We start from the raw sequence: 27,868 nt of genomic DNA, 5'->3' as shown, positions 1-27,868 counted from the left end.
ATTATTAGTAGTAGTTTATTATTATTATTAATATTATTAGCATTATTATTATTATTAATAGTATTATAATGCTATTCAAGACAGCAAATTGCAGCATCCACATTTGCTTTTTGCAGGCAAGTGTGCTTCCTCCCTCCCTCCCTCCCTAGGCATCATTCCACAGGTATATCTTACCTACATACCTGTCTCTACCTGCAGGCATACACAATCCTTTCCAAAACTCCTTTTCCAGGCGAAGGCGCTCTCCTCCAATCAGCGGCCGCCGCGACCCAAAGACGGCCAATAGGGTCGCGAAGCCTTGCCCCGCCCAGCCTTGCTGCCGTCCAATCGCGGGAGAGGAAGTTTCTCCACTCGCGCATGCGCAGACGCCGTCTTCGCCCCCTCGCTGTCTTTCGCTCTCTCTTACGCTGTTGGCGTAGCGGGCGCAGTTGGCGTAGCGAGGACGAAGGAGTCGGAGGTAAGAAGAGAGAGAGAGAGAGGGAATGTTTTGCGCGGGAAAAGGAAGGTGGGGGAGGGCGAGGAAGGGGAACCGGAAGTGTGGGGAGCGGGGAAGAGAGGGGGAGGGGGGAGCTCCTGTTTGGGGGAGGGAAGGAGGGAGGAGGGGGCTGGGATTGTTGTTGTTTGGGGAAAAGGAGAGGAGGGGCCTCTGGGGAGGAAGAGGAAGAAGGAAGGAAGAGGATGGGGACGAGGAGGAAGGAGGGGAAGGAGAGGAGGAAGCCCAACAGGAAGAAGGAAGGAAGAAAAGGGAAGCAGGAGAGGGAGACCGGAAGAAGAGCAGGAAGAGGAAGAAGGAAGCAAGGAGGAAGAAGAAGAGGAAGAAAGGGGTGATGAGGAGGAGGAAAAGCAAAGGAGGAGGAAGCAAAGAAAGATGGGAGAAAGGAAGAGGAGGAAGAGGAAGAAAAGACAGGAGAGGAGGAAGAGGATGGTGAAGAAGAGGAAGAAGTAAGCAAGGAGGAAGAAGAGGAGGAGGAAAGGGGTGATGATGAGGAGGAAAACAAAAGGAGGAAGAAGAAGCAAAGAAGGGAGAAGAAAGGAAGAAGGAGGAAGAGGAAGAAAATAAAGACAGGAGAGGAGGAAGAGAATGGTGAAGAAGAGGAAGAAGAAAAGGAAGAAGCATAAGAGGAAGACGAGGATGGTGATGAAGAGCAAGAAGGAAGCAAGAGGAGGAAAGGGGTGACGATGAAGAGGAAAGGGAAAGGAGGAGGAAGCAAAGAAAGGAAGAGGAGGAGGAAAAGAAAGGAGGAAGAAGGAGGAAGAAAATAAAGACAGCAGAGGAGGAAGAGGATAGTGACAAAGAGGAAGAAGAAAAGCATAAGAGGATGGTGATGAAGAGCAGGAAGGAAGGAAGAGGAGGAGGAAATGGGTGATGATGAAGAGGAAAAGGAAAGGAGGAAGAAGCAAAGAAAGAAGGGAGAAGAAAGGAAGAGGAGGAGGAAAAGAAAGGAGGAAGAAGGAGGAAGAGGAAGAAAATAAAGACAGGAGAGGAGGAAGAGGATGGTGAAGAAGAGGAAGAAGAAAAGGAAGAAGCATAAGAGGAAGAAGGATGGTGATGAAGAGCAAGAAGGAAGCAAGAGGAAGAAAAGGAGGAAAGGGGTGATGATGAAGAGGAAAAGGAAAGGAGGAAGCAAAGAAAGACGGGAGAAAGGAAGAGGAGGAGAAAAAGAAAGGAGGAAGAAGGAGGAAGAGGAAGAAAAGACAGGAGAGGAGGAAGAGGATGGTGAAGAAAAGGAAGAAGAAAAGGAAGAAGCATAAGAGGAAGAAGAGGATGGTCATGAAGAGCAAGAAGGAAGCAAGAGGAAGAAGAGGAGGAAAGGGGTGATGATGAAGAGGAAAAGCAGAGGAGGAAGCAAAGAAAGACGGGAGAAAGGAAGAGGAGGAGAAAAAGAAAGGAGGAAGAAGGAGGAAGAGGAAGAAAAGACAGGAGAGGAGGAAGAGGATGGTGAAGAAAAGGAAGAAGAAGAGGAAGAAGCATAAGAGGAAGAAGAGGATGGTCATGAAGAGCAAGAAGGAAGCAAGAGGAAGAAGAGGAGGAAAGGGTGATGATGAAGAGGAAAAGCAGAGGAGGAAGCAAAGAAAGACGGGAGAAAGGAAGAGGAGGAGAAAAAGGAAGGAGGAAGAGGAAGAAAAGACAGGAGAGGAGGAAGAGGATGGTGAAGAAAAGGAAGAAGCATAAGAGGAAGAAGAGGATGGTCATGAAGAGCAAGAAGGAAGCAAGAGGAAGAAGAGGAGGAAAGGGTGATGATGAAGAGGAAAAGCAGAGGAGGAAGCAAAGAAAGACGGGAGAAAGGAAGAGGAGGAGAAAAAGGAAGGAGGAAGAGGAAGAAAAGACAGGAGAGGAGGAAGAGGATGGTGAAGAAAAGGAAGAAGCATAAGAGGAAGAAGAGGATGGTCATGAAGAGCAAGAAGGAAGCAAGAGGAAGAAGAGGAGGAAAGGGTGATGATGAAGAGGAAAAGCAGAGGAGGAAGCAAAGAAAGACGGGAGAAAGAAAGAGGAGGAGAAAAAGAAAGGAGGAAGAAGGAGGAAGAGGAAGAAAAGACAGGAGAGGAGGAAGAGGATGGTGAAGAAAAGGAAGAAGCGTAAGAGGAAGAAGAGGATGGTCATGAAGAGCAAGAAGGAAGCAAGAGGAAGAAGAGGAGGAAAGGGTGATGATGAAGAGGGAAAGCAGAGGAGGAAGCAAAGAAAGATGGGAGAAAGGAAGAGGATGAGGAAAAGAACTATTATATTATTATTATTATTATTATTAAGCAGAGGCTGGATGGACATCTATCAGGGATGCTTTGATGGTGTTTTTCCTGCTTGGCAGAATAAAGGGGTTTGGACTGGATGGCCCTTGGGATGCTCCTATTGTTGTTGTTGTTGTTATTATTATTATTATTACAAAGGCTGGGTGACCATCTGTTGGGGGTGCTTGATAGTTCTTTTCCTGAATGAAGGCAGAAGGGGATTGGACTGGATTTATTGATTTCGTATCAAAAGCATTGCATAAATTAGTATAAAACTGATAAAAATAGAAGGAGAACAAGCCGCTAAATATCTTTTGACCAAACAATTGGTCACCTCCAACAATTCTTCCTCTATACATGATGCAGGGCGTAGTGGACAAGCACAGAGATGTGGAATTGTCTGTTCTGCTCCACAGTCACACAAGGTGGAGGATTCTTCCCTTGGGCTCAGTGAGATGCTTTGACTTTGGGTGCATCTACAGTGGGACACCGTTCCCGTCACTCTGTACATGAGGCAGGACATAGTGGACAAGCATAGAGATTCAAAGTATTCTGTTCTGCTCCACAGTCACACAAAGTTGAGGATTTGTGTCTTGGGCTCAGTGAGGTGCTTTGCCTTTGGGCACATCTACAGTGAGACACTGTTCCCGTCACTCTGTACATGAGGCAGGGCGTAGTGGACAAGCATACAGATGCGGAGATGTCTGTTCTGCTCCACAGTCACACAAGGTGGAGGATTCTTCCCTTGGGCACAGTGAGGTGCTTTGCCTTTGGGTGCATCTACAGTGGGACACCGTTCTCATCACTCTGTACATGAGGCAGGACATAGTGGACAAGCATAGAGATGCAAAGTATTCTGTTCAGCTCCACAGTCACACAAAGTTGAGGATTGTTCTCTTGGGCTCAATGAGGTGCTTTGCCTTTGGGCGCATCTACAGTGGGACACCGTTCCCGTCACTCTGTATATGAGGCAGGACATAGTGGACAAGCATACAGATGCGGTGTTGTCTGTTCTGCTCCACAGTCACACAAGGTGGAGGATTCTTCTCTTCAGCTGAATGAGGTGCTTTGCCTTTTGGTCACATCTACAGTGGGACACCGTTCTCGTCACTCTGTACATGAGGCAGGACATAGTGGACAAGCAAAGAGATGCAAAGTTGTCTGTTCTGCTCCACAGTTAAACAAGGTGGAGGATTCTTCCCTTGGGCTCAGTGAGGTGCTTTGCCTTTGGGTGAATCTACAGTGGGACACCATTCTCATCGCTCTGCACATGAGGCAGGGCGTAATGGACAAGCATACAGATGCGGAGATGTCTGATCTGGTCCACAGTCACACAAGGTGGAGGATTCTTCTCTTGGGCTGAATGAGGTGTTTTGCATTTGGGCACATCTACAGTGGGACACTGTTCTCGTCGCTCTGTACATGAGGCAGGACATAGTGGACAAGCATAGAGATGCGGTGTTGTCTATTCTGCTCCATAGTCACACAAGGTGGAGGATTCTTCTCTTGGGCTGAATGAGGTGTTTTGCATTTGGGCACATCTATAGTGGGACACTGTTCTCATCAGTCTGTACATGAGGCAGGACATAGTGGACAAGCATAGAGATGCAAAGGGTCTGTTCTGCTCCACAGTTGCACCATTTATTTATTTATCGTGTCAACAGCAACCAGAACATTGTATTACATTTCTAACAGAACAAAACAAACAAACAGATTTTTTCAAAAATACAATTTTTGCAAACTTGGTAGTTGATTAAGTGTCCTTGGACCATCGCTGGCCCCTTGGAGTGCCTCTGGTGTTGCTGCAAGAAGGTCCTCCCTTGTGCATGTGGCAGGGCTCAGGGTGCATTGCAGCAGGGGGTCAGTGGTTTGCTCTTCTCCACACTCGCATGTTGTGGATTCCACTTTGTGGCCCCATTTCTTGAGGTTGGCTCTGCATCTCGTGGTGCCAGAGCGCAGTCTGTTCAGCGCCTTCCAAGTCTTCTGTGTGCCCAGGGGGGAGTCTCTCATCTGGTATCACCCACGGATTGAGGTGCTGGGTTTGAGCCTGCCACTTTTGGACTCTCGCTTGCTGAGGTGTTCCAGCTAGTGTCTCTGTAGATCTAAGAAAACTATTCCTTGATTTCAGTCATTGACGTGCTGGCTGATACCTAAAAAGCAGATGAGCTGGAGATGTCTCTGCCTTGGTCCTTTCACTATTGGCTGCTACTTCCTGGCGGATGTCAGGTGGTGCAATACCGGCTAGGCAGTGTAATTTCTCCAGTGGTTGTGCTGACTGGCACAACCTGGGGATCACAACCAGACAAAGTTGCACCATGTGGAGGATTCTTCTACGCTGTGCCATTTTGCCTGGTTGCCTCTTGATCCGCCCTGTCCACTTCTGAGTCTTTTCAGGGGCTTCCAAGCTGTCCGTTCTCAATTTGTCCCAGGAGGAAGACCCTCCAGGACTGGGTGACCCAAATTGGGTCTCTTCCAATTCTGTGATAGACCCTGTGAGATGTGGGAAAGGATGGCATTGTGGGGGGGTTGTGGCCAACAGCCTGAGTTTCCATTTGCCTGGGATGTTCACCCGCCTCTAATTGGGCTGTAATGCAAGGGAGGAGCCGGCAACAGGCGTGGACTCACCAACCGCTCTTCTCTGCTTTTCCTAGGCTGGAGAGAGACCTGTGGGAGCCTCCTCGCACGCACACACACACACACACGCAGCAGCCCCCTTCGTTTACACAATCGCAGCGACGACGATGCCCTTGTGAAGCTGTGCCAGGGGCTCCTGCTGGCCCGGAGCTGGGCTTCGGCCATTCCTTCCCTCCCTCCCTCCTTCGGAGATGACCCAGAGGCCCGTCCTGCCCGCCTCCTTACCCGGAACCCTGGCCAGCCATGCCACGCTAGCCAGATCCGACCACCAAAGAGGCAGGAGGGCTTTCCCATGTGAGGCCAAGCGCCCGCTCCGCCCGGACTCCGTTTTGTTTTTTTATTGATATTTCCAAGTTGTTTGGATTCTTCTCGGCGTGCCTCGATTGTTGTCGTTTTGTTTTGCTCCCCCCCTTTCCTTTTTTTTGAGTTTTGCCCATGGCTTTTTTGATGAAGAAGAAGAAGTTCAAGTTCCAGACCAGCTTCACTTTGGAGGAACTGACGGCCGTGCCTTTCGTCAACGGGGTCCTCTTCTGCAAAGTCCGGCTGCTGGATGGAGGGGATTTCGCCACCTTGTCCTCCAGGTAAGAAGCTGACCGCTCGTGCCGTCCGGCGCCCAGAAGTCCTGCAAAGAATTCACGAACCAAGCCATCAAGACCCCCATTTCTTGACCTCCCCTGGCCCCAGGGGCCAGGGGAGGTCAAGAAATGGGGGTCTTGATGGCTTGGTTCGTGGAGGCTGAAACATCCGAAATGACATACAAGGGTGTGGTTGTGTCTTGTTGTTGTTGTTTTTCTCTGAAAGTTGACTCTGCAATCTCGTTTTCTCCTCTTGAGAAAGAGGGCCGCTCCATTTCGCGGTAACTGCTAATCAAACATAGCTTTTGTTGTCAGCATTGATTATTGCTTAGCACCCGGCCAACACAAATTCCAAAACAATCCTGGCCTTGCTCGCGAAGGAGCCTGATACCCGCTCTTGACAGGTGTCTGTCATGCGCACGGAAGATTCCTAGGTCTGGGTGTTGCGGACTTTTCAGGCGATGTTGTTTCCTAGTAAAGCAGCAACAAGTCCGGCTTCGGTCCGTTTATTATGTCAACACACAAGGAATAAAGGCAAACAGAACTGCAAGGATGTTTCCTTTTGTATGTATGTATACTAGCTTGGATGCCCAGCGATGCCCAAGTTATATGAAAAGGGCATTGTTTGGTTTTGGGTGCCATGAATGGACCCATTGGAAATTGGTGCAGATCTGTGGTTGATGCAGTTCACAGTAGTCTCTGGATGTGGGTGAAGGGACTGCAGATCCCATTGTCCGTGGTCCATCCTCCCCCAAACCTCACCAGGCTGTAAAGTGGGTCATGGGGAGGGGATGTCCCAAGTTTGGTCCATATCCATGGCCAGTAGGATTTGCAGTAGTCTCTGTATATGGGTGAAGGGACTCCAAATCCCATCATCTACTGTCCATCCCCCCAAAAAACATCACTGGGTTGGAAAGTGGGTCATGCGGGGGTCTGCGTCCCACGTTTGACCATATCCATGGTTGATGGGGTTTGTGGTAGTCTCTGGATGTTGGTGAAGAGACAGCAAATCCCATCATCCATGGTCCATTCTCTCCCAAACTTCACCAGAATGTAAAGTGAGTCCTGCAGGGGTCTGTGTGGCAAGTTTGGTCCCTATCCATAGTCATTAGGGTTTGCAGTAGTCTCTGGATGTGGGTGAAGGGACTGCAGATCCCATCATCCATGATCCAGATCCATGGTTGATGGGGTTTGCAGTAGTCTCTGGGTGTTGGTGAAGATACTGCAAATCCCATCATCCATGGTCCATTCTCTCCCAAACTTCACCAGAATGTAAAGTGAGTCCTGCAGGGGTCTGTGTGGCAAGTTTGGTCCCTATCCATAGTCATTAGGGTTTGCAGTAGTCTCTGGATGTGGGTGGGGGCACTTCAGATCCCATCATCTGTGGTCCATCCTCCCCCAAATCTCACCAGGATATAAAGTGGTTCATTCAGGGGTTTGTGTCCCAAGTTTGGTCCATATTCATGGCCAGTAGGATTTGCAGTAGTCTCTGGATGTGGGTGAAGTGACTGCAAATCCCATCATCCATGGCCCATCCTCCCCCAATCCTCACCAAGATGTAAGATGGGTCATGCAGGGGTCTGTGTGGCAAGTTTGGTCCATATCCATGGCCAGTAAGATTTGCAGTAGTCTCTGGGTGTGGGTGAAGGGACTGCAGATCCCATCATCCATGGTGCATCCTCCCCCAAACTTCACCAGGACATAAACTGCATAATGTGGGTGTCTATGTCCCAAGTTTGGTCGAGGTCCATCATTCGTGGGGGTCGCAGTGGTCTGTGGAAGTGGGAGAAAAATATATTGCGGCCCACATACAAACATAGACTTTTATTACATATGTACATATGTGTGTGTGTTTTCTCTAGCGACTCCTTAATTTTGAAGATTAGGCCTGACCAGTCCTTAATTTCCGAGGGTTTCTTATTTCCTTTTGCTTTGAGTTAAAGCCGCTTATCTCAGGAATTGCTGAAGAGGAAGGGATTACCTAGGCAGGCTGTGTGTTTGCTTGCAAAGCTGTGCTTCGTTGTCGTTGTCGTTCTCCTCCCGGCTGAGCTTGTGTGCTTTCCCTCGCCGATGCCGCCGGCTTCTCCTTTCCCTCTTGGCTGGCTGGCACTCAGCCGCGGGCTCTGCATGTGACGCCTGCACATCGCAGGCGTGTTCCAGCAGAGAAGCTGCCTCTCATGTCAGCCAAACGCATGCATTTTTTCCTCTCTCTCCACGGTTACTCATAAGCCAACAAAATGGGAAACTGTCAGGCCTGGGCCAACTTGGGCCCTCCCTCTGGGTGTTTTGGACTCCAACTCCCACCATTCCTGGCTTGAGTGTCAGGGCAACACTATATATCAGGCATGGCCCAACTTGGGCCCTCCCTCTGGGTGTTTTGGACTCCAACTCCCACCATTCCTGGCCTGAGTGTCAGGGCAACACTATATATCAGGCATGGGCCAACTTGGGCCTTCCCTCCGGGTGTTTTGGACTCCAACTCCCACCATTCCTGGCTTGAGTGTCAGGGCAACACTATATATCAGGCATGGACCAACTTGGGCCTTCCCTCTGGGTGTTTTGGACTCCAACTCCCACCATTCCTGGCCTGAGTGTCAGGGCAACACTATATATCAGGCATGGGCCAACTTGGGCCTTCCCTCCGGGTGTTTTAGACTCCAACTCCCACCATTCCTGGCCTGAGTGTCAAGGCAACACTATATGTCAGGCATGGCCCAACTTGGGCCTTCCCTCTGGGTGTTTTGGACTCCAACTCCCACCATTCCTGGCTTGAGTGTCAGGGCAACACTATATATCAGGCATGGCCCAACTTGGGCCCTCCCTCTGGGTGTTTTGGACTCCAACTCCCACCATTCCTGGCTTAGTGTCAAGGCAACACTATATGTCAGGCATGGGCCAACTTGGGCCCTCCCTCCAGGTGTTTTGGACTCCAACTCCCACCATTCCTGGCCTGAGTGTCAGGGCAACACTATATATCAGGCATCGGCCAACTTGGGCCTTCCCTCCGGGTGTTTTGGACTCCAACTCCCACCATTCCTGGCCTGAGTGTCAGGGCAACACTATATATCAGGCATGGCCCAACTTGGGCCCTCCCTCTGGGTGTTTTGGACTCCAACTCCCACCATTCCTGGCCTGAGTGTCAAGGCAACACTATATGTCAGGCATGGCCCAACTTGGGCCTTCCCTCTGGGTGTTTTGGACTCCAACTCCCACCATTCCTGGCTTGAGTGTCAGGGCAACACTATATATCAGGCATGGCCCAACTTGGGCCCTCCCTCTGGGTGTTTTGGACTCCAACTCCCACCATTCCTGGCTTAGTGTCAAGGCAACACTATATGTCAGGCATGGGCCAACTTGGGCCCTCCCTCCAGGTGTTTTGGACTCCAACTCCCACCATTCCTGGCCTGAGTGTCAGGGCAACACTATATATCAGGCATCGGCCAACTTGGGCCTTCCCTCTGGGTGTTTTGGACTCCAACTCCCACCATTCCTGGCTTAGTGTCAAGGCAACACTATATGTCAGGCATGGGCCAACTTGGGCCTTCCCTCCGGGTGTTTTGGACTCCAACTCCCACCATTCCTGGCCTGAGTGTCAGGGCAACACTATATATCAGGCATGGGCCAACTTGGGCCCTCCCTCTGGGTGTTTTGGACTCCAACTCCCACCATTCCTGGCCTGAGTGTCAAGGCAACACTATATATCAGGCATGGCCCAACTTGGGCCCTCCCTCTGGGTGTTTTGGACTCCAACTCCCACCATTCCTGGCCTGAGTGTCAAGGCAACACTATATGTCAGGCATGGCCCAACTTGGGCCTTCCCTCTGGGTGTTTTGGACTCCAACTCCCACCATTCCTGGCTTGAGTGTCAGGGCAACACTATATATCAGGCATGGCCCAACTTGGGCCCTCCCTCTGGGTGTTTTGGACTCCAACTCCCACCATTCCTGGCTTAGTGTCAACGCAACACTATATGTCAGGCATGGGCCAACTTGGGCCCTCCCTACAGGTGTTTTGGACTCCAACTCCCACCATTCCTGGCCTGAGTGTCAGGGCAACACTATATATCAGGCATCGGCCAACTTGGGCCTTCCCTCTGGGTGTTTTGGACTCCAACTCCCACCATTCCTGGCTTAGTGTCAAGGCAACACTATATGTCAGGCATGGGCCAACTTGGGCCCTCCCTCTGGGTGTTTTGGACTCCAACTCCCACCATTCCTGGCCTGAGTGTCAGGGCAACACTATATATCAGGCATGGCCCAACTTGGGCCTTCCCTCCGGGTGTTTTGGACTCCAACTCCCACCATTCCTGGCCTGAGTGTCAGGGCAACACTATATATCAGGCATGGCCCAACTTGGGCCCTCCCTCCGGGTGTTTTGGACTCCAACTCCCACCATTCCTGGCCTGAGTGTCAAGGCAACACTATATATCTACGAGCCCATGAGGACCTTGAGATCGTCTGGGGAGGCCCTTCTCTCGATCCCGCCTGCGTCACAGGCACGGCTGGCGGGGACGAGGGAGAGGGCCTTCTCGGTGGTGGCCCCCCGGCTGTGGAACACTCTCCCGGCACACACCAGACAGGCGCCCTCCCTCATGTCCTTTCGAAAAAGCCTTAAGACCTGGCTGTTCGAGAGGGCATTTAATTAAGTGCTAAGCAACAACATTACGGTAATGAGAACTGGAATGGTACAAGGAAGATGAGACAGGCTATGATTCTACTAAGAGACGAAGCGGATTTTTATGTAGTTTGTATTTGTTGTATAGTCATATGTTGTTGATACTGGCCTTTGTAACTGTCTTTTTATGTGTACTGTACACCGCCATGAGTAGCCCGTAAGGGCTGAGAATGGCGGTTAATAAGTGCATCAAATAATAATAATAATAATAATATATCAGGCATGGCCCAACTTGGGCCTTCCCTCCGGGTGTTTTGGACTCCGACTCCCACCTCAGGCCAGGAATGGTGGGAGTTAGAGTCCAAAACACCCGGAGGGAGGGCCCAAGTTGGCCCACGCCTGATATATAGTGTGGCCATGACACTTTCATAAATTTACATGACATTTAAATACATAAAAATCTGTTTATGTCATAACTTGTTTTTATTTATTTTCTTTGTTTTAATTATGTCGTAACTTGCTTTAAATCTAACGACATAGAGAAGAAGGATGAGAATGATCTGTATTTTTGAGAGCAAGCTTTCATTCCTCTCTCTGCTTTTCACTGGGCGGAACTGGTCACCTTTCCCCCTGTTTAATGGCCGGCGTGTGTGACACAGACCTTGGCCGCAATCCTGGTTTGAAACTGGGTTCAGGTTCAACCTGTTGTCAGCAGAGGCGGCCTGAATACTTTCCATTTTGTGGCCTTAATCAGCAGCCGTCGCTCCTCCCTTTTCCCAACCGTGTATTATCCTTGTACAGTTTCCTGAGCCAACTCACACCTCCTTGGCCCTCTCAGTAAGCTTACCTGGTTTCGGAGGCAGTGTATGGCATGCCTGGAAGCTTATCGAAGGCGATTGGCATTGAATGTTTGCCATATATTTTGGAAACCACCCTGAGTCCTTTCAAGGAGAAAGGACGGCCTACAAATAGAGTTTGATTAGAATTTATTTTGTTTCGTATCAAAAGCGTTGCATAAATTAGTATAAAACCAATAAAAATAGAAGGCGTGCAGGCAGCTAAATATCTTTTCACCAAAAATGGGCAACAGCAGTGGCATTGTTTGTAGCCTCCAACAATTTCTCCTCTGTACATGAGGCAGGACACAGTGGACAAGCATACAGATGCGGAGTTTTCTGTTCTGCTCCACAGTCACACAAAGTGGAGGATTCTTCCCTTGGGCTCAGTGAGGTGCTTTGCCTTTGGGCACATCTACAGTGGGACACTGTTCTCGTCACTCTGTACATGAGGCAGGACACAGTGGACAAGCATAGAGATGCAGAGTTGTCTGTTCTGCTCCACAGTCACACAAAGTGGAGGATTCGTCTCTTGGGCTCAGTGAGGTGCTTTGCCTTTGGGCACATCTACAGTGGGAGACCGTTCTCGTCACTCTGTACATGAGGCAAGACATAGTGGACAAGCATACAGATGCAGAGTTCTCTGTTCTGCTCCACAGTCACACAAAGTGGAGGATTCTTCCCTTAAGCTCAGTGAGGTGCTTTGCCTTTGGGTGCATCCACAGCGAGACACCGTTCTCGTCACTCTGTACATGAGGCAGGGCGTAGTGGACAAGCATACAGATGCGGAGTTGTCTGTCCTGCTCCATAGTCACACAAAGTGGAGCATTCTTCCCTTGGGCTCAGTGAGATGCTTTGCCTTTGGTCGCATCTACAGTGGGACATGGTTCTCATCACTCTGTACATGAGGCAGGGCGTAGTGGACAAGCATAGAGATGCAAAGTTGTCTGTTCTGCTCCACAGTCACACCAGGTGGAGGATTCTTCTAGGTCATGCCATTTTGCCCGTTTGCCTGCGTTGCCTGTAGCCTCCAACAATTCCTCCTCTGTACATGAGGCAGGGTGAAGTGGACAAGCATATAGATGCGGAGTTGTCCGTTCTGCTCCACAGTTACACAAGGTGGAAGATTCTTCCCTTGGGCTCAATGAGGTGCTTTGTCTTGGGCGCATCTACATTGGGACACCGTTCTCGTCACTCTGTACATGAGGCAGGGCATAGAGGACAAGCATAGAGATGCAGAGTTGTCTGTTCTGCTCCACAGTGGTACCAGGTAGAGGATTCTTCTAGGTCATGCCTTTTGCCCGGTTGCCTGCATTGTCTCTTACAATTCCGCCTCTGTACATGAGGCAGGGCACAGTGGACAGGCATACAGATACGGAGTTGTCTGTTCTGCTCCACAGTCACACAAGGTTTTAATAGAATCATAGAATTCTAGAGTTGGAAGAGACCTCATGGGCCATCCAGTCCAACCCCATTCTGCTAAGAAGCAGGACAATCACGTTCAAAGCACCCCCGACAGATGGCCATCCAGCTTTTGCTTCAAAGCCTGCAAAGAAAGAGCCTCCTCCACACTCCAGGGCAGAGAGTTCCACTGCTGAACAGCTCTCAGAGTCAGGAAGTTCTTCCTCATGTTCAGGTGGAATTTCCTTTCCTGTAGTTTGAATCCGTTGTTCCATTGTGACCTAGTCTCCAGGGCAGAAGAAAACAAACTTGCTTGCTCCCTCCTCCCTATGAGTTCCCCTCACATATTTATCCATGGCCGTCCTCATATCTCCTCTCAGCCTTCTCTTCTTCAGGCTAAACATGCCCATGGGGCTTGTTCTCCAGATCTTGGATCATTTTAGTCACCATCCTCTGGAGACATCCCAGCTTAGAATCAACATCTCCCTTCAATTGTGGTGCCCAGAATTGGCCACAGTATTCCAGATGTGGTCTGACTTTGGCTGAATAGAGAGAGCATGGGGAGCATGACTTCCCTGGATCGAGGGACTAGACTCCTATTTATTATTATTTTCTGATTGCTCTTCCTTTAGTTACGATACGCAAGGTAGCCTTCGGGTAGCCTGAAGGACATGCCTCCTTTCTCCTTTAGAGCAGGTGTCCTTCTCTATCTATCCCTTTTTCAAGGCCCACTGTTTGGGTTGCTCCTCTGGCTCCATCTGCCCAAAACGTGGTCATGAACTTCTGGGGCTTAGGGTTCTTCTCATTTTGGGGGGCGCTGCTTCTTAAACCGGGGCTCCCAACCTCACACAGGGTCCCCTGAGCTCAGTGTCTGGTCCCGAACAATTTGGCAAGAGTGAAACCAACAATCCAGCATCCCAACAAAACCAACAATTTCCGAATGCCACTTAGTGGCTGTTGCAGATGTTTACACATCTGTTGTGCAGCATTGACACCTGTGGAAGAGGCTTCACCTGGACTCCGCAAGAGGAAAATCGTCCTGTTGAGCAAGCCTTGCAAATGCTGATTTGTTGTCCATCAATGTTTGTTTTTATACCTATTTTATTAGTCCATATGGCATAGGGAAGGGCAAACAGATGCGATTGGCGGGAACGAAAGACAGGACCTTCTTAGCGTTGGCCCCTCGGTTATAGAACACCCTCCCTAGGGATATTGGATTGGCACCCTCCCTCCTAACGTGTCGAAAAAGAGCTAATACCTTTGAGCAAGCATTTGCAAATGCAGTGTAACAGATTAATCTAGATCTACGGAACAATTGACGATGCAACAGGAAAATGATTGTAGTCATGAGACGCTGACAACTTGTGTTTTATGTTTGTTTCTACTGCTTTTATATATTCTATATTATATGTTAATGTCTTTAACTATATTTTATATTGTTGGTGGCATTGATTGCCAATTGTAAACTGCCTCAAGTCACCTTCGGGCTGAGAGAGGCGGTATATAAATATGGTAAATAAATCAATAAACACCGCCATGGGGTTTCCTTTGCTTGCCCGTTCCCCCGTTCAGAAGATTTCACCTCGCTTTCTGTCCCTGTAAGAGTTGGATTTTGAATAATTTGATTTTCTTTCCTTCCGAGGGGCAGATTCCTCTCACTTCCAGTGTCTCAGCCCCATTGTTCTTAACTAGGAGTCATTTGTAAGTCATATGTTTGTAACTCTGGGACAGCCTGTATAGCCAGCCATCACCAACCAATTAAAAGGTGGGTTTAGAAATGTTTACCTTGGTATCCAAAACGGAATCCTGTTTGCAAGTCTCGGATTGCCTTATATTGCACATCCTGGTAGCATTGCTGGAAGCGCTGAGCTGCTGAACTTGATAACCGATAGGTCGCAGGTTCAAATCTGGGGAGTGGGGTGAGCTCCCGCTGTTAGCCCCAGCTTCTGCCAACCTAGCAGTTCAGAAACATGCAAATGTTTTGAGTAAATGGCTCCTGTGGCCTTTCTGAAATATGGACCCACTCCAAAGTGGTCCAATACTTTAATCAAGGAGTCCCATTGCACGTTGTCAAATGCTTTCTCCGCGTCTAAGAATAATAATGCAATTTCTCTGCTTGGGTCATGTTCAGCATACTCTAATATATCTCTCACCGTTCTCACATTTTCACTTGGATGTCTGCCTGGAAGAAAGCCTGCTTGATCCCCATGTATTATTTTAACTAGAATTTGTTTCAACCTGTTTGCTAAGATTTCCGCAAATAATTTATAATTGTTGTTAACCAATGAAATTGGTGTATAGTTCTTTATTTGCTCCAAGTCTCTGCCCTGTTTAGGTAAGATAACTATTGTAGCTTCCTCCTGGAGGCGTCTACGGACAACGCCGGCTCTTTGGCTTAGAAATGGAGATGAGCACCAAAGTCCCAGAGTCGGACACGACTGGACTTCATGTCAGGGGAACACCTTGCCCTTGACCTTTAGTAGCGTTGCTACTAAAGTGTTTTTTCCCCCAGTGCATGCGCCTCACTGGAGCACGACCTATAGCTCCCTGCTCCTCCATCTCCTTTTGAGCATATGGTTCCCATAACCCAGGCAGAGACTTGGAGCGCATCTTGGACAAAGTCACGAAGATGTAACAGAATCGGGAATTTGGGAAAGGCTCCCGGTCACGTGGGGCTTCCTTCCGGGCTGTTTAAGAAATCTGGATTCTCAGAAATGTGCCCTTTTGCACACTCCCCGGAGCCGAGACGTGTCTTTTTGGTATTGGAATGGGAAAGTCAGCCCAACGTTGAGCCCTTTCCTCTTCTACATGCAAATGCAAAGTACAGAGAGCTGAGGCTTGCGATAAGTTTATCAGAACAGCTTCCCTGTTCCAAGTCCTGCTTGTTATTATTACGCTGCTGCTTCTGTTGTCGTTGTTTTGGAGGACGTTGTGTTCAGTAGAGCAGATCCATGGCCAGTTTCTCACATGCAGCTTTGATTAGTTTGAGAACCTAGACCCGTGGTTCTTTGCACTCTTTCCCCAAGATCTGCAAGGCCTCTGTTTGCCAAGTATTCCCTTTGCATGGCAACGCTGCTCTGATAAAGCCTATCACTGGCGTCATTCTCATAGATCAATGCTCATTATTGAGCTGGACACAGGACTGACTTTAAAATAGTGAGAAGGCAGCCCTTCTGTTAAAATAGGCACAGCCAAGGGGAAGAAGGTGCAGGGGTTGCATGGGCCAATTTGGGCCTTCCCTCCAGGTGTTTTGGACTTCAACTCCCACAATTCCTGGCTTCAGGCTCTTTCCTTTTCCCTCTCTGGCTGTTTTGGACTGCAACTCCCACAGTTCCTAAGAACCTCAGTCCCTTTCCTTTCCGCCCTCGGCAGCCTCAGTCCCTTTCCTTTCCCCCCTCAGCTGCTTAAGCAAGGCAAGATGGATGGATGGCATCCTTGAAGTGATTGGTTTGACTCTGAAGGAGCTGGGAGAGGTGACAGCCGACAGGGAGCTCTGGCGTGGGCTGGTCCATGAGGTCACAAAGAGTCAGAAACGACTGAATGAATGAACAACAACAACAACAACTAATAATAATAATAATAATAATAATGTAATACAATATACTAATAATGATAATGTAATACAATATAATTCTCCCCTATGAACCATCAAGATTATTAAGATTGTCTGGAGAGGCCCTGCTCTCGGTCCCACCAGCCTCGCAAGCGCGTCTGGTGGGGACAAGGGACAGGGCCTTCTCGGTGGTGGCCCTTCGACTCTGGAACTCTCTCCCACTGGAGATCAGAAGCGCCCCGTCTATCCTGACATTTAGGAAACAGGTGAAGACGTGGTTATGGAGACAGACATTCGACGAGTGAGCCAACACCCTGAGATATGGATGGAGGAGGATGAGCAACGATTTTAGTGTGACGACTGACCATTATAGTTATTGATTGTAATTGCTGTTTCAATGTTTTACTGTAACATGTATTATGATGTTTTATTGATTGTATGTGATATTATGGTTGGAGGGAGCAAGCTTGTTTTCTGCTTCCCTGGAAACTAGGATGCAATGGAACAATGGCTTCACACTACAAGAGAGGAAATTCCACCTGAACATGAGGATGAACTTCCTGACTGTGAGAGCCGTTCAGCAGTGGAACTCTCTGCCCCAGAGGGAGTGTGGTGGAGGCTCCTTCTTTGGAGGCTTTTAAACAGAGGCTGGATGGCCATCTGTCAGGGGTGATTTGAATGCAATTTTCCTGCTTCTTGGCAGAATGGGGTTGGACTGGATGATGGCCCAGGAGGTCTCTTCCAACTCTAGGATTCTAGGATTCTATGAGTAACAGAACAGCCTGTGTAAGGGTGATCCCAGGTGTATAACCTGGGACGTTTTTAATGATCGTTTTGTGATATTATTGTTGGAAACCGGCCCGAGTCCCCCGATGGAGGGGAGAAGACTGGTATATAAAATTGCTAAATAAATAAATAAATAACTATGACTCCATTCCCAGATATGGCATTGCCACGCTTGAACCGTGGCCACGGATTCATCAGGCTTTGCATCTCATCAGGGTTGTGGTTTGCAAACGGATAGCAGCACCAACTGCTGCTGGCTTGAGTTTTCTGCGCAGTTGCAGGCTGCCATCGGAAGAGATGCGGTTCCTTTTGCGAAAGAGGTGATAGGAGCTTCCGCCCCGCAAGAGGTCTGCATCCTGTTATGTCAGGATGTCGCCCCTTTTTCCTGCTTGGCTTGCGAACGTGGACAAAGGTGGTGAGGGGGCCGTTCACAGCCATACGGATAAACAGAATGGAATAGGATAGGATAGCTTGATTGTCATGGTGCTATTGCACAATGAAATAAAATACCTTCCCCAGCACAAAAACAACACACCCATCCTTCCACATTCTAATCACTGATGCACATCAATGCGAAGCCATGGAGTACCAATATAGTTGCAGTCTCTCTGTTTGTCTTTGCCTTTGGCTTCTCCCTTTCCCTCTTGTGCAAACCTGTTCTTTGCCATAGTGTGTATAGTGCGTATATATCCCTGGCTGGTCAACTTTGGGCCACTCGCTTGCTCGCCCGCTCTCGATGTGGCACTATTGAGCATGACCCTGAATCACACGCAAGGCCCGGGTTGTGAGAAGTTGTTTCCACCGGCTAGAAACAGTTGTGTTTATGTTCGCCCCATGAATGGCCTCCGTGTGCCTGTGGAGGAGTCACAGGGGACAAGGTTGTTCCTCGGGTGGCTATTTCTCTTTCCATTGACCGCGCATGGGCCCTGCTGCCTCGTGCGCCAGATCAGCCAGGCCGTGGCTAAGAAGAAATGGGATGAACACTCCCATTTCCAGAGGGTTACTCCAGTTCATGACACTCTTGGGAGAGGAGAATTGCAGGGCGCTCCCAGGAACGAAGCCAGGCAGAGGCACCGATTGCGCTGAGTAGGGAGCAACACCCCTCCGCTTCTTGTGTTTTTCTGGATTTAACTTATTTATCATGTCAGAAGCAAATCAAGGGTACAGTTGTAATGTATTTTACATGAGAAAGCCGGTATACAAGTATAGTAAGTAAATTTATATAAATAAAAATGTCATGTTCGTTTGTGGGATTGACAGAACTCAAAAACCACTGGACGAATGGACACCAGATTTGGACACAAGACACCTGTCAGGCCAACGAGTGACCATCACTCATCAAAACACTGAAAAACAGAGAGGAAGGAACTTAAAAAGCCAAAAAAATAATAAATACATTATGGGCGCAAAACCACATATATATACACAAACACATATATACACATATACACAAATATATACACACATATACGCATATATACACACAAAACACATATACACAGAATAGACACAAACACACATATATACACGTTACGCAAATATATATACACACAAAACATGTACACAGAATATACACTAACACACATATATTCTCTATACACAAATATATGCACACATATACACATATATACACACACAATACACATATACACAGAAAGGGAGAAGGAAGGAGAGAAGGAGTGAGAAAAAGAAGGAGGGAAGGAGAGAAGGAAAGAAAGGTAGAGAAGGAAGGAGAGAAGGAAATAAAAAAAAGTGAAATAAGGAAGGAATGAGAGAGGGAAGGATGGAACCAAAGAGCAAAGGAAGAGAGGAAAGACACAGGTAGAGAAGGAAGAAAGAAAAAAGAAAAGAAAAAGAGGGAGGGAAGATTGGCCACAGCAACACATGGCAGGTACAGCTAGTAAATAAATAAAAACACAAAGTTTAAAAACTACATTTCCTTTGACCAGAAGCTGGCCAGTTGGAGTGCCTCTGGTGTTGCTCTGAGAAGGTCCTCCATTGTGCATGTGGCAGGGCTCAGGCTGCATTGTAAAAGGCGGGCCGTGGTTTGCTCTTCTCCACACTCGTCCTTTGTGGCCCCATTTCTGAAGGTTGCCTCTGCACCTCGTGGTGTCAGAGCGCAGCCTGTCCAGCACCTTCCAAGTTGTCCCTTCTTATGTGTGCCCAGGAGGGAGTCTCTCATCAGGTCTCAGCCAGTGATTGAGGTTCCAGGATTTAGCCTGCCACTTTTGGACTCTCGCTTGCTGGGTGTTCCTGCAATTATCTCTGTGGATCTTAGAACAGCTATTTCTTGATTTGAGACGTTGGCATGCTGGCCGATATCCGAACAGGGGATAGGCCAGAGATGTCACTGCCTTGGTCCTTTCATTACTGGCTACTATTTATTTATTTACTATTTATTTATTTATTTATTTATTTATTTATTTAAAACGTTTATATCCCATTCTTCTCTACCTCCGTAGAGGGACTCAGAACAGCTAACAGCAAAAATTCAGTGCTAACAATAAAACATTTTAAAACATACATAATACAATAGATTAAAATACATATGTTAAAATACATATAAAACCATTCGCCAAATTAAAAACATCGTCCAGCTCAATCCACACACTGTTGTCCAATAATTCTAGTCTTTACCGGTCTCAGTCGTCACTCTGCAAATACCTGATTCCACAGCTAGGATTTCAATTGCTTCCTCAAGGTCAGGAGGAAGGGGGCAGACCTAACCTCATTCGGAAGAAAGTTCCATAGCTGGAGGCGGGGGCCACCACAGAGAAGGCCCTGTCTCTCATTCCCACCAGATGCAACTGCGAAGCTGGTGGGACTGAGAGCAGGGCCTCTCCGGAAGATCTAAACACCCTTGATGGTTTATACTACTTCCTTCTGGATATCTGGCTTTGATGGCCTTGGTTCTATTGACTTGTTCTTGGGTTGCCAGAATCAGGCCCTCCTTTGTCTCCTTTTTTCCAAGTCCTATTTGTGAGCCACAGCCATGTTTTTTCCTTGTTCATTTTGGTCTCATTTTCCCCCAGGAACTTTCTATGGAGAGAGAGCCTTCTTTGGCCAGATTCCTCTTCTGCTCTCCATTGTATTTTTATACAATTCCCTCTTTGTCTTTTGCACTTTGAGCAGCTTTCTACCCTTGTTGGTTCTTGACTGCCTTTCCCATCATCTACCTACCAGTGTGTGTTCCTCTTCTTCTTCTACCAACGTTGGTTTCCCTTGCAGAAGCCCTGTCTCTCTTCCTCCTGCTTTTCTGGGCAGGTCAAGCTTCTCGACATCACTACATAGGTGTCAGAGGAGCGGGCTGTCACTCATTGTCTTGTTTTTGTGTCCACATCATCCAGCTTTGCTTGGGTCCAGTTCACAATTCCAGCAGAGCCCAGGGGTGGACACTCTTGATCGTATTTCCACCATTTAATTGGCTCTTCAGGATTTTCCTGTCCATTTGGACATATGCTTTGCTGGCCACATATTATTATTATTGTTATTATTATTATTATTATTAAACTTTATTTGTACTCCGCTAGCATCTCCCGCAGGACTCGATGCGGCATACAAAGGCCAAGGCCTCAACACAACAACAGCAAAACAATAACAGTACAATTTAAAGCAAATTAAAACATAAGCAATAAGAAAACAAACAATACATCAATTACGCAATAAAAACTAGGGCCGGGCCAGTGATGGGTACAGGTTAAAAAAGTGCTGGGTGTGGCAGGTGGTATTTTGGATTTCTGGGCAAGTGCAATGTGCAGAGTTTTAAATTCTAATAAAGTGCTTCTGGGACGTAGTGTTGGAGATTATCCTATTCCGGAAAGGCACATCAGAATAGCCAGGTCTTCAGGTTCTTCCTGAAGACTGCCAACATGGGTGCTAGTCTAATATCTTTGAGGAGGGTGTTCCAGAGTCGGGGGGCAACCACAGAGAAGGCCCTGTCCCTCGTCCCCACCAAACGTGCCTGTGACGTAGGTGGGATCGTAAGCAGGGCCTCTCCTGATGAACGAAGTGAGCGCGTGGGTTCGTAGATGGAGATGCGGTCATGCAGGTAGGGTGGTCCCAAACCGTTTAGGGCTTTGTAGGTAAGCACCTGCACCTTGAATTGGGCTCGGAATATAAACGGCAGCCAGTGGAGCTCCTTGAACAGGAGGGTTGACCTCTCTCTGTAAGGAGCCCCAGTTAACATCCTGGCTGCTGCCCGTTGAACCAGTTGGAATTTCTGAGCCATTTTCAAGGGCAGCCCCACGTAGAGCGCATTACAGTAACCCAATCTAGAGGTGACCAAGGCATGGACCACCCCGGCCAAATCAACCTTTGCGAGGTACGGTCGCAGCTGGCGCACGAGTCTTAGTTGTGCAAAAGCCTCCTGGACACTGCCGACGCCTGAGCCTCAAGCGTAAGCGTTGAATCCAGGAGAACTCCCAAACTGCGGACCTGTGACTTTAGTGGAAGTGTAACCCTGTCCAACACAGGTTGCCAACCTATACCCCGATCCGGTTTACGATTGACCAGGAGGACCTCTGTCTTGTTGGGATTGATCTTCAGCTTGTTCTTTCTCATCCAGATAGCCACAGTGGCCAGGCACTTGTCCAGCACTCGAGGGGCTTCCTTGGAGTTGGGTGAAAATGAGTAATAGAGTTGTGTGTCATCTGCGTAGAGATGGCACCCAACTCCAAAACTCCGGATGACCTCCCCCAGCGGTTTCATGTAGATGTTAAAGAGCATGGGAGACAGAATGGAGCCTTGCGGGACCCCACAGGTCAAAGGCCAGGGGTCCGAGCAGGCGTCTCCCAGCTTCACCATCTGGGTTCGTCCCTCCAGGAAGGACTGGAGCCACGACAGAACCGTGCCCCCGAGACCCATCCCAGAGAGACGACCCAGAAGGATACCATGATCGATGGTATCGAAAGCCGCTGAGATGTCCAGGAGAACCAGCAAGGTCACACTCCCCCTGTCCAGCTCTCTACAGAGGTCATCCGTAGACATTTTTCCCGTGCCCATGCTTGATATTGTCCAGCTGGTGATTGGAAAGAAGACATTCCCAGTTACAAAGATTGGGGTTGGTTTGTTTTTAACGACCTGGGCAAAGTGGTCATTGGGAGAATGTGGTTTCTTTCTAGGAGCATAATAATAATAATAATAATCCTTTATTTGTACCCCGCCACCATCTCCCGAAGGACTCGGTGCAGCTTACAAGAGGCCGAGCCCAAATACAACAGTAAAACAACAACAGCACAATAACACAAAAAGCAAAGCAATAGCAAAGAATAGCAATACATTAACAACATCCAGTGACGCAATTAAAATAATGGTCGGGCCAGATGTAATAATTAAAATTAAAAATGCTGGGCATGACAAGGTGGAGGTGTTTGGAGGGGGGTGGGCATGCAGATATCTTGAATCTCTAATAAAGTGCGTTGGGACATAATGCTAGGAGTTTCCTTATTCTGGAAAGGCACACTGGAACAACCACGTTTTCAAGCTCCTCCTAAAGATAGCTAGCGATGGGGCCTACCTGATGTCCTTAGGGGGAGAGTTCCAGAGACGAGGGGCCACCACTGAGAAGGCCCTATCCCTCATCCCCACCAGTCGCGCTTGCGATGCCGGTGGGATCGTCAGCAGGGCCACTCCAGATGAACAAAGAGATCATGTGGGTTCGTACACAGAGATGCGGTCACACAGGTAGGTGGGTCCCAAACCATTTAGGGCTTTGTAGGTAAGCACCTGCACCTTGAATTGGGACCGGAAAATGAAAGGCAGCCAGTAGAGCTCCTTAAACAAGAGGGTTGATCATCACTTCTTTGCGATTACAAGTTGAGAGCATGACCTTAAATTAAGCCCCATTTATCTCAGCAGGAGACTGAAATCCCCAGTTAATTCTTTCTCTTCAAAACTTCCTAAGTCCATTACACCTTGATCAGCTGGGCGACCAAATTCACTGTTTGGAACGGGTCGGAATTCCTCTTTGCGCTTCTGAAGGCTGCCGTGGAGAGTACCTTTATTTAAGTAGAGTTTATCAGAAAGATACATGTATGATCCGTAACTGGCTCCTAACAAGTCATGGCACATGTGTATAATTCCAATGGTTTGCATTCATAGTTGACAGTCATGTCCTCCCTTCTTAACAACAACAACAACAACAGCTTCTCAAGCAGGCGCCTCTGTCAGGAAATGTTCCTGGGATTGGAAGCACACACAGAACTTCAGACACACTTTCACCGACAAAATTGTATGCATCCTGCTATTTTCTGTATGTGAAGAATTCTGAGATTCTTCCAATCTCTTGCACTGCCTCCAATATGTACGGTAGCACTCGTTCTTGCATGTATCGGGACATCAGATTCAGAGTTCGGTGGCTGTTTAAGAAGGTTGGAGGTGTCCTCGTCTCGATGGCACTGTCCTCCTGACGTCTTTCTTTACAGCAGTGGTTCTTAACCTGTGGGCCACGAGGACAAAAATCTGGTCCACAAGCATTCTTCCTCTTTTGTTTTATTTTTTTTGTACCATCTTCCACTCCTTCCCTGTCGCTGACCAGCCCCGACCCCTTGGATAGACCACATCTCTTGGTAAATTGAGATCAATGACCCCCCTTATCACAATCTCCTTCGACCTTTCAAGCTTCTGTTAGTGCAATTTAAAGCCTGCTTCGTCCCTCGGATCCCCTGTCCAAATATATTACATTGCTCTCTCACCCAGTGTTTTTAAACTTGAAACTTTTAATTTCTGTAACCGGCCTTGCCCATTGTGACCTATTTTCCGCGATCAAATATTCTGATTTTATATTGTCTGGGATATATATATATATATATATATATATATATATATACACACATACACACACACACACACACACACACACACACATACATACATACATATACATACACACTTTTTTGTATTTTTATTTATTTTATTTCCTTATCCTGTGTTGTTGTATTCTTATGTGTATACTTGCATTGTTGTAATTGCTGGACTTGGCCTCATGTAACCCACCCTGAGTCCCCTTGGGGAGATAGTGGCGGGGGGTATAAAAAAAGATTATTATTAATAATAATTATTCTGCTTGAAGGCACAAAGTGGTAAAAATACCAGACTCCTTCAATTCAGCTCTCATCTGAAAGCGGCACTTATTCTGTGGGCGAGTAGATAGCAAATACTGAATAGCATAGGTTCTTTATCAGAAATGAGAGCTGATGTTATCTATCCAAGGCAGCTTTCTGAATCAGTACCCAAAATAACTAAACCCAATCTAAAGTTGACCAAAAACTGATTCGTAACCCTTTTGGTACTCATGTTGGAGAGTGGTCCCTGGTCAAGCAGTTCCTGGTCAAAGTAGTGCTTGGTCAAAGTGGACCCCTGGTCAAGTAGTTCCTGGTCAAAGTAGTTCCTGGTCAAAGTGGTCCCTGGTCAAAGTGGACTTGGTCAAGCAGTTCTTAGTCAAAGTAGTGCTTGGTCAAAGTGGACTCCTGGTCAAGTAGTTGCTGGTCAAAGTGGTCTCTAGTCAAGCAGTTCCTGGTAAAATTGGTCCCTGGTCAAGTTGTTCCTGGTCAAAGTGGACCCCTGGTCAAGCGGTTCCTGGTAAAATTGGTCCCTAGCCAAGCAGTTCCTGGTCAAAGTGGTCCATGGTCAAAGTGAACCCTGGTCAAGCAGTTCCTGGTCCAAGTAGTGCTTGGTCAAAGTGGTGCTTGGTCTGAGTGGACCCCTGGTCAAGCAGTTCCTGGTCAAAGTGGACCCTGGTCAAGCATTTCCTGGTCAAAGTGGTCCCTAGTCAAGCAGTTCCTGGTCAAAGTGGTCCATGGTCAAAGTGAACCCTGGTCAAGCAGTTCCTGGCCAAAGTGGACCCTGGTCAAGCATTTCCTGGTCAAAGTAGTCCCTGGTCAAGCAGTTCCTGGTCAAAGTGGTCCCTGGTGAAGCGGTTCCTGGTCAAAGTGGTCCCTGGTCAAGCAGTTCCTGGTCAAAGCGGACCCAAAGTGGACCCTGGTCAAGCAGTTCCTGGTCAAAGTGGTCCTTGGTCAAAGTGGTCCCTGGTTAAGCAGTTCCTGGTCAAAGTGGACCCTGGTCAAAGTGGTCCCTAGTCAAGTGGTCCCTGGTTAAAAAAGGTTGGAAGCCACTGCTTTAGAGGAAACATCAAAAAATGCCGCCCGTAGAACACAACTCAAGCCATGTCAGAAAGAGCAATTTGTGAAGCTGGAAAGAGGAGAATTTGGAGAAACGCCTTTTGTCTTTAGCTGGTGGATGCTTCCAGGACTTGTGTTGCCAAATAATTCTTGAATGTGAACCATGAAGAAGGGCAGGTGTTTTGTTCTCTTTCCTCACCATTGGCAATGTTTTGGAGATAGGTTGCATACTGGGAAGCACCTGGCCGTGACACAGGACAGGACTTGCCCGAACCTGTTGCGGGATGAACCTCTTGCTCAGTTAAGATCTTTTCATTTTCTTTTTTTAAAAATAAATAACTGTTCTTATGTAATAGGAGTTTTGTTTGCACTTCCTGCCTTAGGCTTTGTTTACAATGCTGCACCCTCAGAGATAAAAGCAAGGGGAAGGTTCACAGCAGGCATTCCTCTAGGGCAGGCATGGGCCAACTTCGGCCCTCCCTCATGTGTTTTGGACTTCAACTCCCATAATTCCTGGCCTCACGTCCCTTTTTATTTTATTTATTTACATCATTTTTACCCCGCTCCTCTCAGAGCGGCTCACAATGGCAACGATTCGATGCCGCAATATTTACAATGATAAAAGCAGAATAAAATCATGCCATACGACACATTAAAACAACCTTAATTATCAATCATAAAGGCATTTCCATTATAACAATTGTCGTCTGGTCTAATTCATTGTTCAGGTGTCACTATATCCATTAGCCAAAAGCCTGGTTCCACAACCATGTCTTCAGTTTTCTTCTGAAAGAAAGGAGGGAGGACGCCGATCTAATTTCGCTGTGGAGCGAATTCCACTGGTGGGGGGTCACCACCGAGAAGGCCCTGTCCCTCGTCCCCTTCCACGTTTGCGAAGTTGGTGGGACCAAGAGCAGGGCCTCCCCAGCAGATCTTAAACTACGAGGCGGAACGTAGAGGAAGATACGTTCAGACAAGTAAGCTGGGCCGGAGTCGTATAGGGCTTTATAGGCCAAGACCAGCACTTTGAATTGTGCTTGGAAATGGACTGGCAGTCAGTGGAGTTGACGTAACAGGGGGGTGGTATGGAGTTGATGTAACAGTGGAGTGATATGCTCCCCGTATGGCGCTCCGGTGAGTAATCTGGGTGCTGCCCGTTGGACTAGTTGCAGTTTGTGAACGGTCTTCAAGGGCAATCCCATGTAGAGTGCGTTGCAGTAATCTATTCGGGATGTAACCAGAGTGTGGACCACCGTGGACCTTCCTTTTCCTCCTCAGTCACTTAAGTGTAGGTGTAGAGGGGGCCATGACGCACCATTCACAAATAATTATTTGCAAGTGGATTGCAATGGGAGTGGTGTTCCACGCCTGACCCCAGCTCTCGCTAATCATCTCTAGATTGTGGCTTTCTGTGTTAAGCCCCCAACTGTCCCATTCACTTCCCTTCTCAGGGACACTGGCTTAAGGTGATGATAAGCCAAATCCCAGTGTTTAGAAAGGCCTCGTTGGGGAGGATGGGCTTCCCTGGCTTTCACCTAATCACCCTACAATGCCTTGGCTCTTTCCGATCCCTCTACTTTTCATCCCTTGATCCAGATTGACAAATGAATGAGGCCACGTGGTGTCGGTTTGTGTTTCCGTTCTAGTCCTGGTTCACCACTTCTCCCGTGTGCAAAGATGTTCCATTATAGAATCGTGCCCACTTTATCATTCATTTTTGCAGAGAGGTAGAGCTCGGAAAGGCTTCCTATTTCCATATTAGTTCTATAGGAGAGCATTTTATCTTGTGTTTATGACTATAACGGGTGAAAGCAGTTCCGCATCCAGAGTAACAGGAGGTGATCTTTTGTGCGTGTGTGTGTGTGTATCTTAATATATAAAAAGCTTCTGTGCGTCCTTAGTAGGCTAAAAACAAACAAACGATGGGGCCAGCTGACATCAAATTTGGCCTCCAAATGTCTCATATCCCAAGGTATGACCAACAATTAAAAAACAAACAAACCAAAACCGTGAAAAAATCTTTAAAATCCTTAAAAAATAAGAAATACCTTACAATGCATGTGCTGTTCTGGCTGTTAGGAATTGTGGGAACTGAAGTGCAAAATGTCTGGAGGGCCCAAGTAGGCCCAGGCCTGCACACATATACAAACAACACACACATGCTCATATATATATACACACACATATATACACTCATATATACATTACATACACATATATAAACACATAAATATATATATCACACATATACAAACAACACACACGCACATATATATACACACACATATATACACTCATATATACATACACATATAAACACATAAATATATATATACACACATACATATACATAACACACATATATACACATGCACACACATATACACATGCACACACATATACACATACACACACACAAACATGCATATACACATGCAAACAACACATATATACATATACACATAGATACATATACACAAGCACACACATATATACACTCATATATATACACATATATAAACACATAAATATATATATACACACATACATATACATAACACACATATATACACATGCACACACATGTACACATACACACACACAAACATATGCATATACACATGCAAA

At 47.5% G+C, this 27,868-nt stretch overlaps 1 protein-coding gene across 2 annotated transcripts in view; it reads left to right on the top strand.

Moving 5' to 3' along the window:
• Window positions 1-371: 371 nt before the first annotated feature.
• The window catches only part of EEIG1 (estrogen-induced osteoclastogenesis regulator 1), a 66,444-nt gene continuing 38,947 nt past the window's right edge, over window positions 372-27,868 (top strand). For both annotated transcript variants that reach the window (XM_067471771.1, XM_067471770.1), the window contains exons 1-2: window positions 372-457; window positions 5,376-5,939. In XM_067471771.1, coding sequence (XP_067327872.1) covers window positions 5,794-5,939 — 146 coding nt within the window. In that variant the 5' untranslated portion in view covers window positions 372-457; window positions 5,376-5,793. The remainder of the gene's footprint in view (window positions 458-5,375; window positions 5,940-27,868) is intronic.

The sequence above is a fragment of the Anolis sagrei genome, chromosome 11 (genome assembly GCF_037176765.1).
Source record: "Anolis sagrei isolate rAnoSag1 chromosome 11, rAnoSag1.mat, whole genome shotgun sequence".
Classification (NCBI taxonomy): Eukaryota; Metazoa; Chordata; class Lepidosauria; order Squamata; family Dactyloidae; genus Anolis; species Anolis sagrei.
This window is presented reverse-complemented; position numbering and strand designations above follow the sequence as displayed.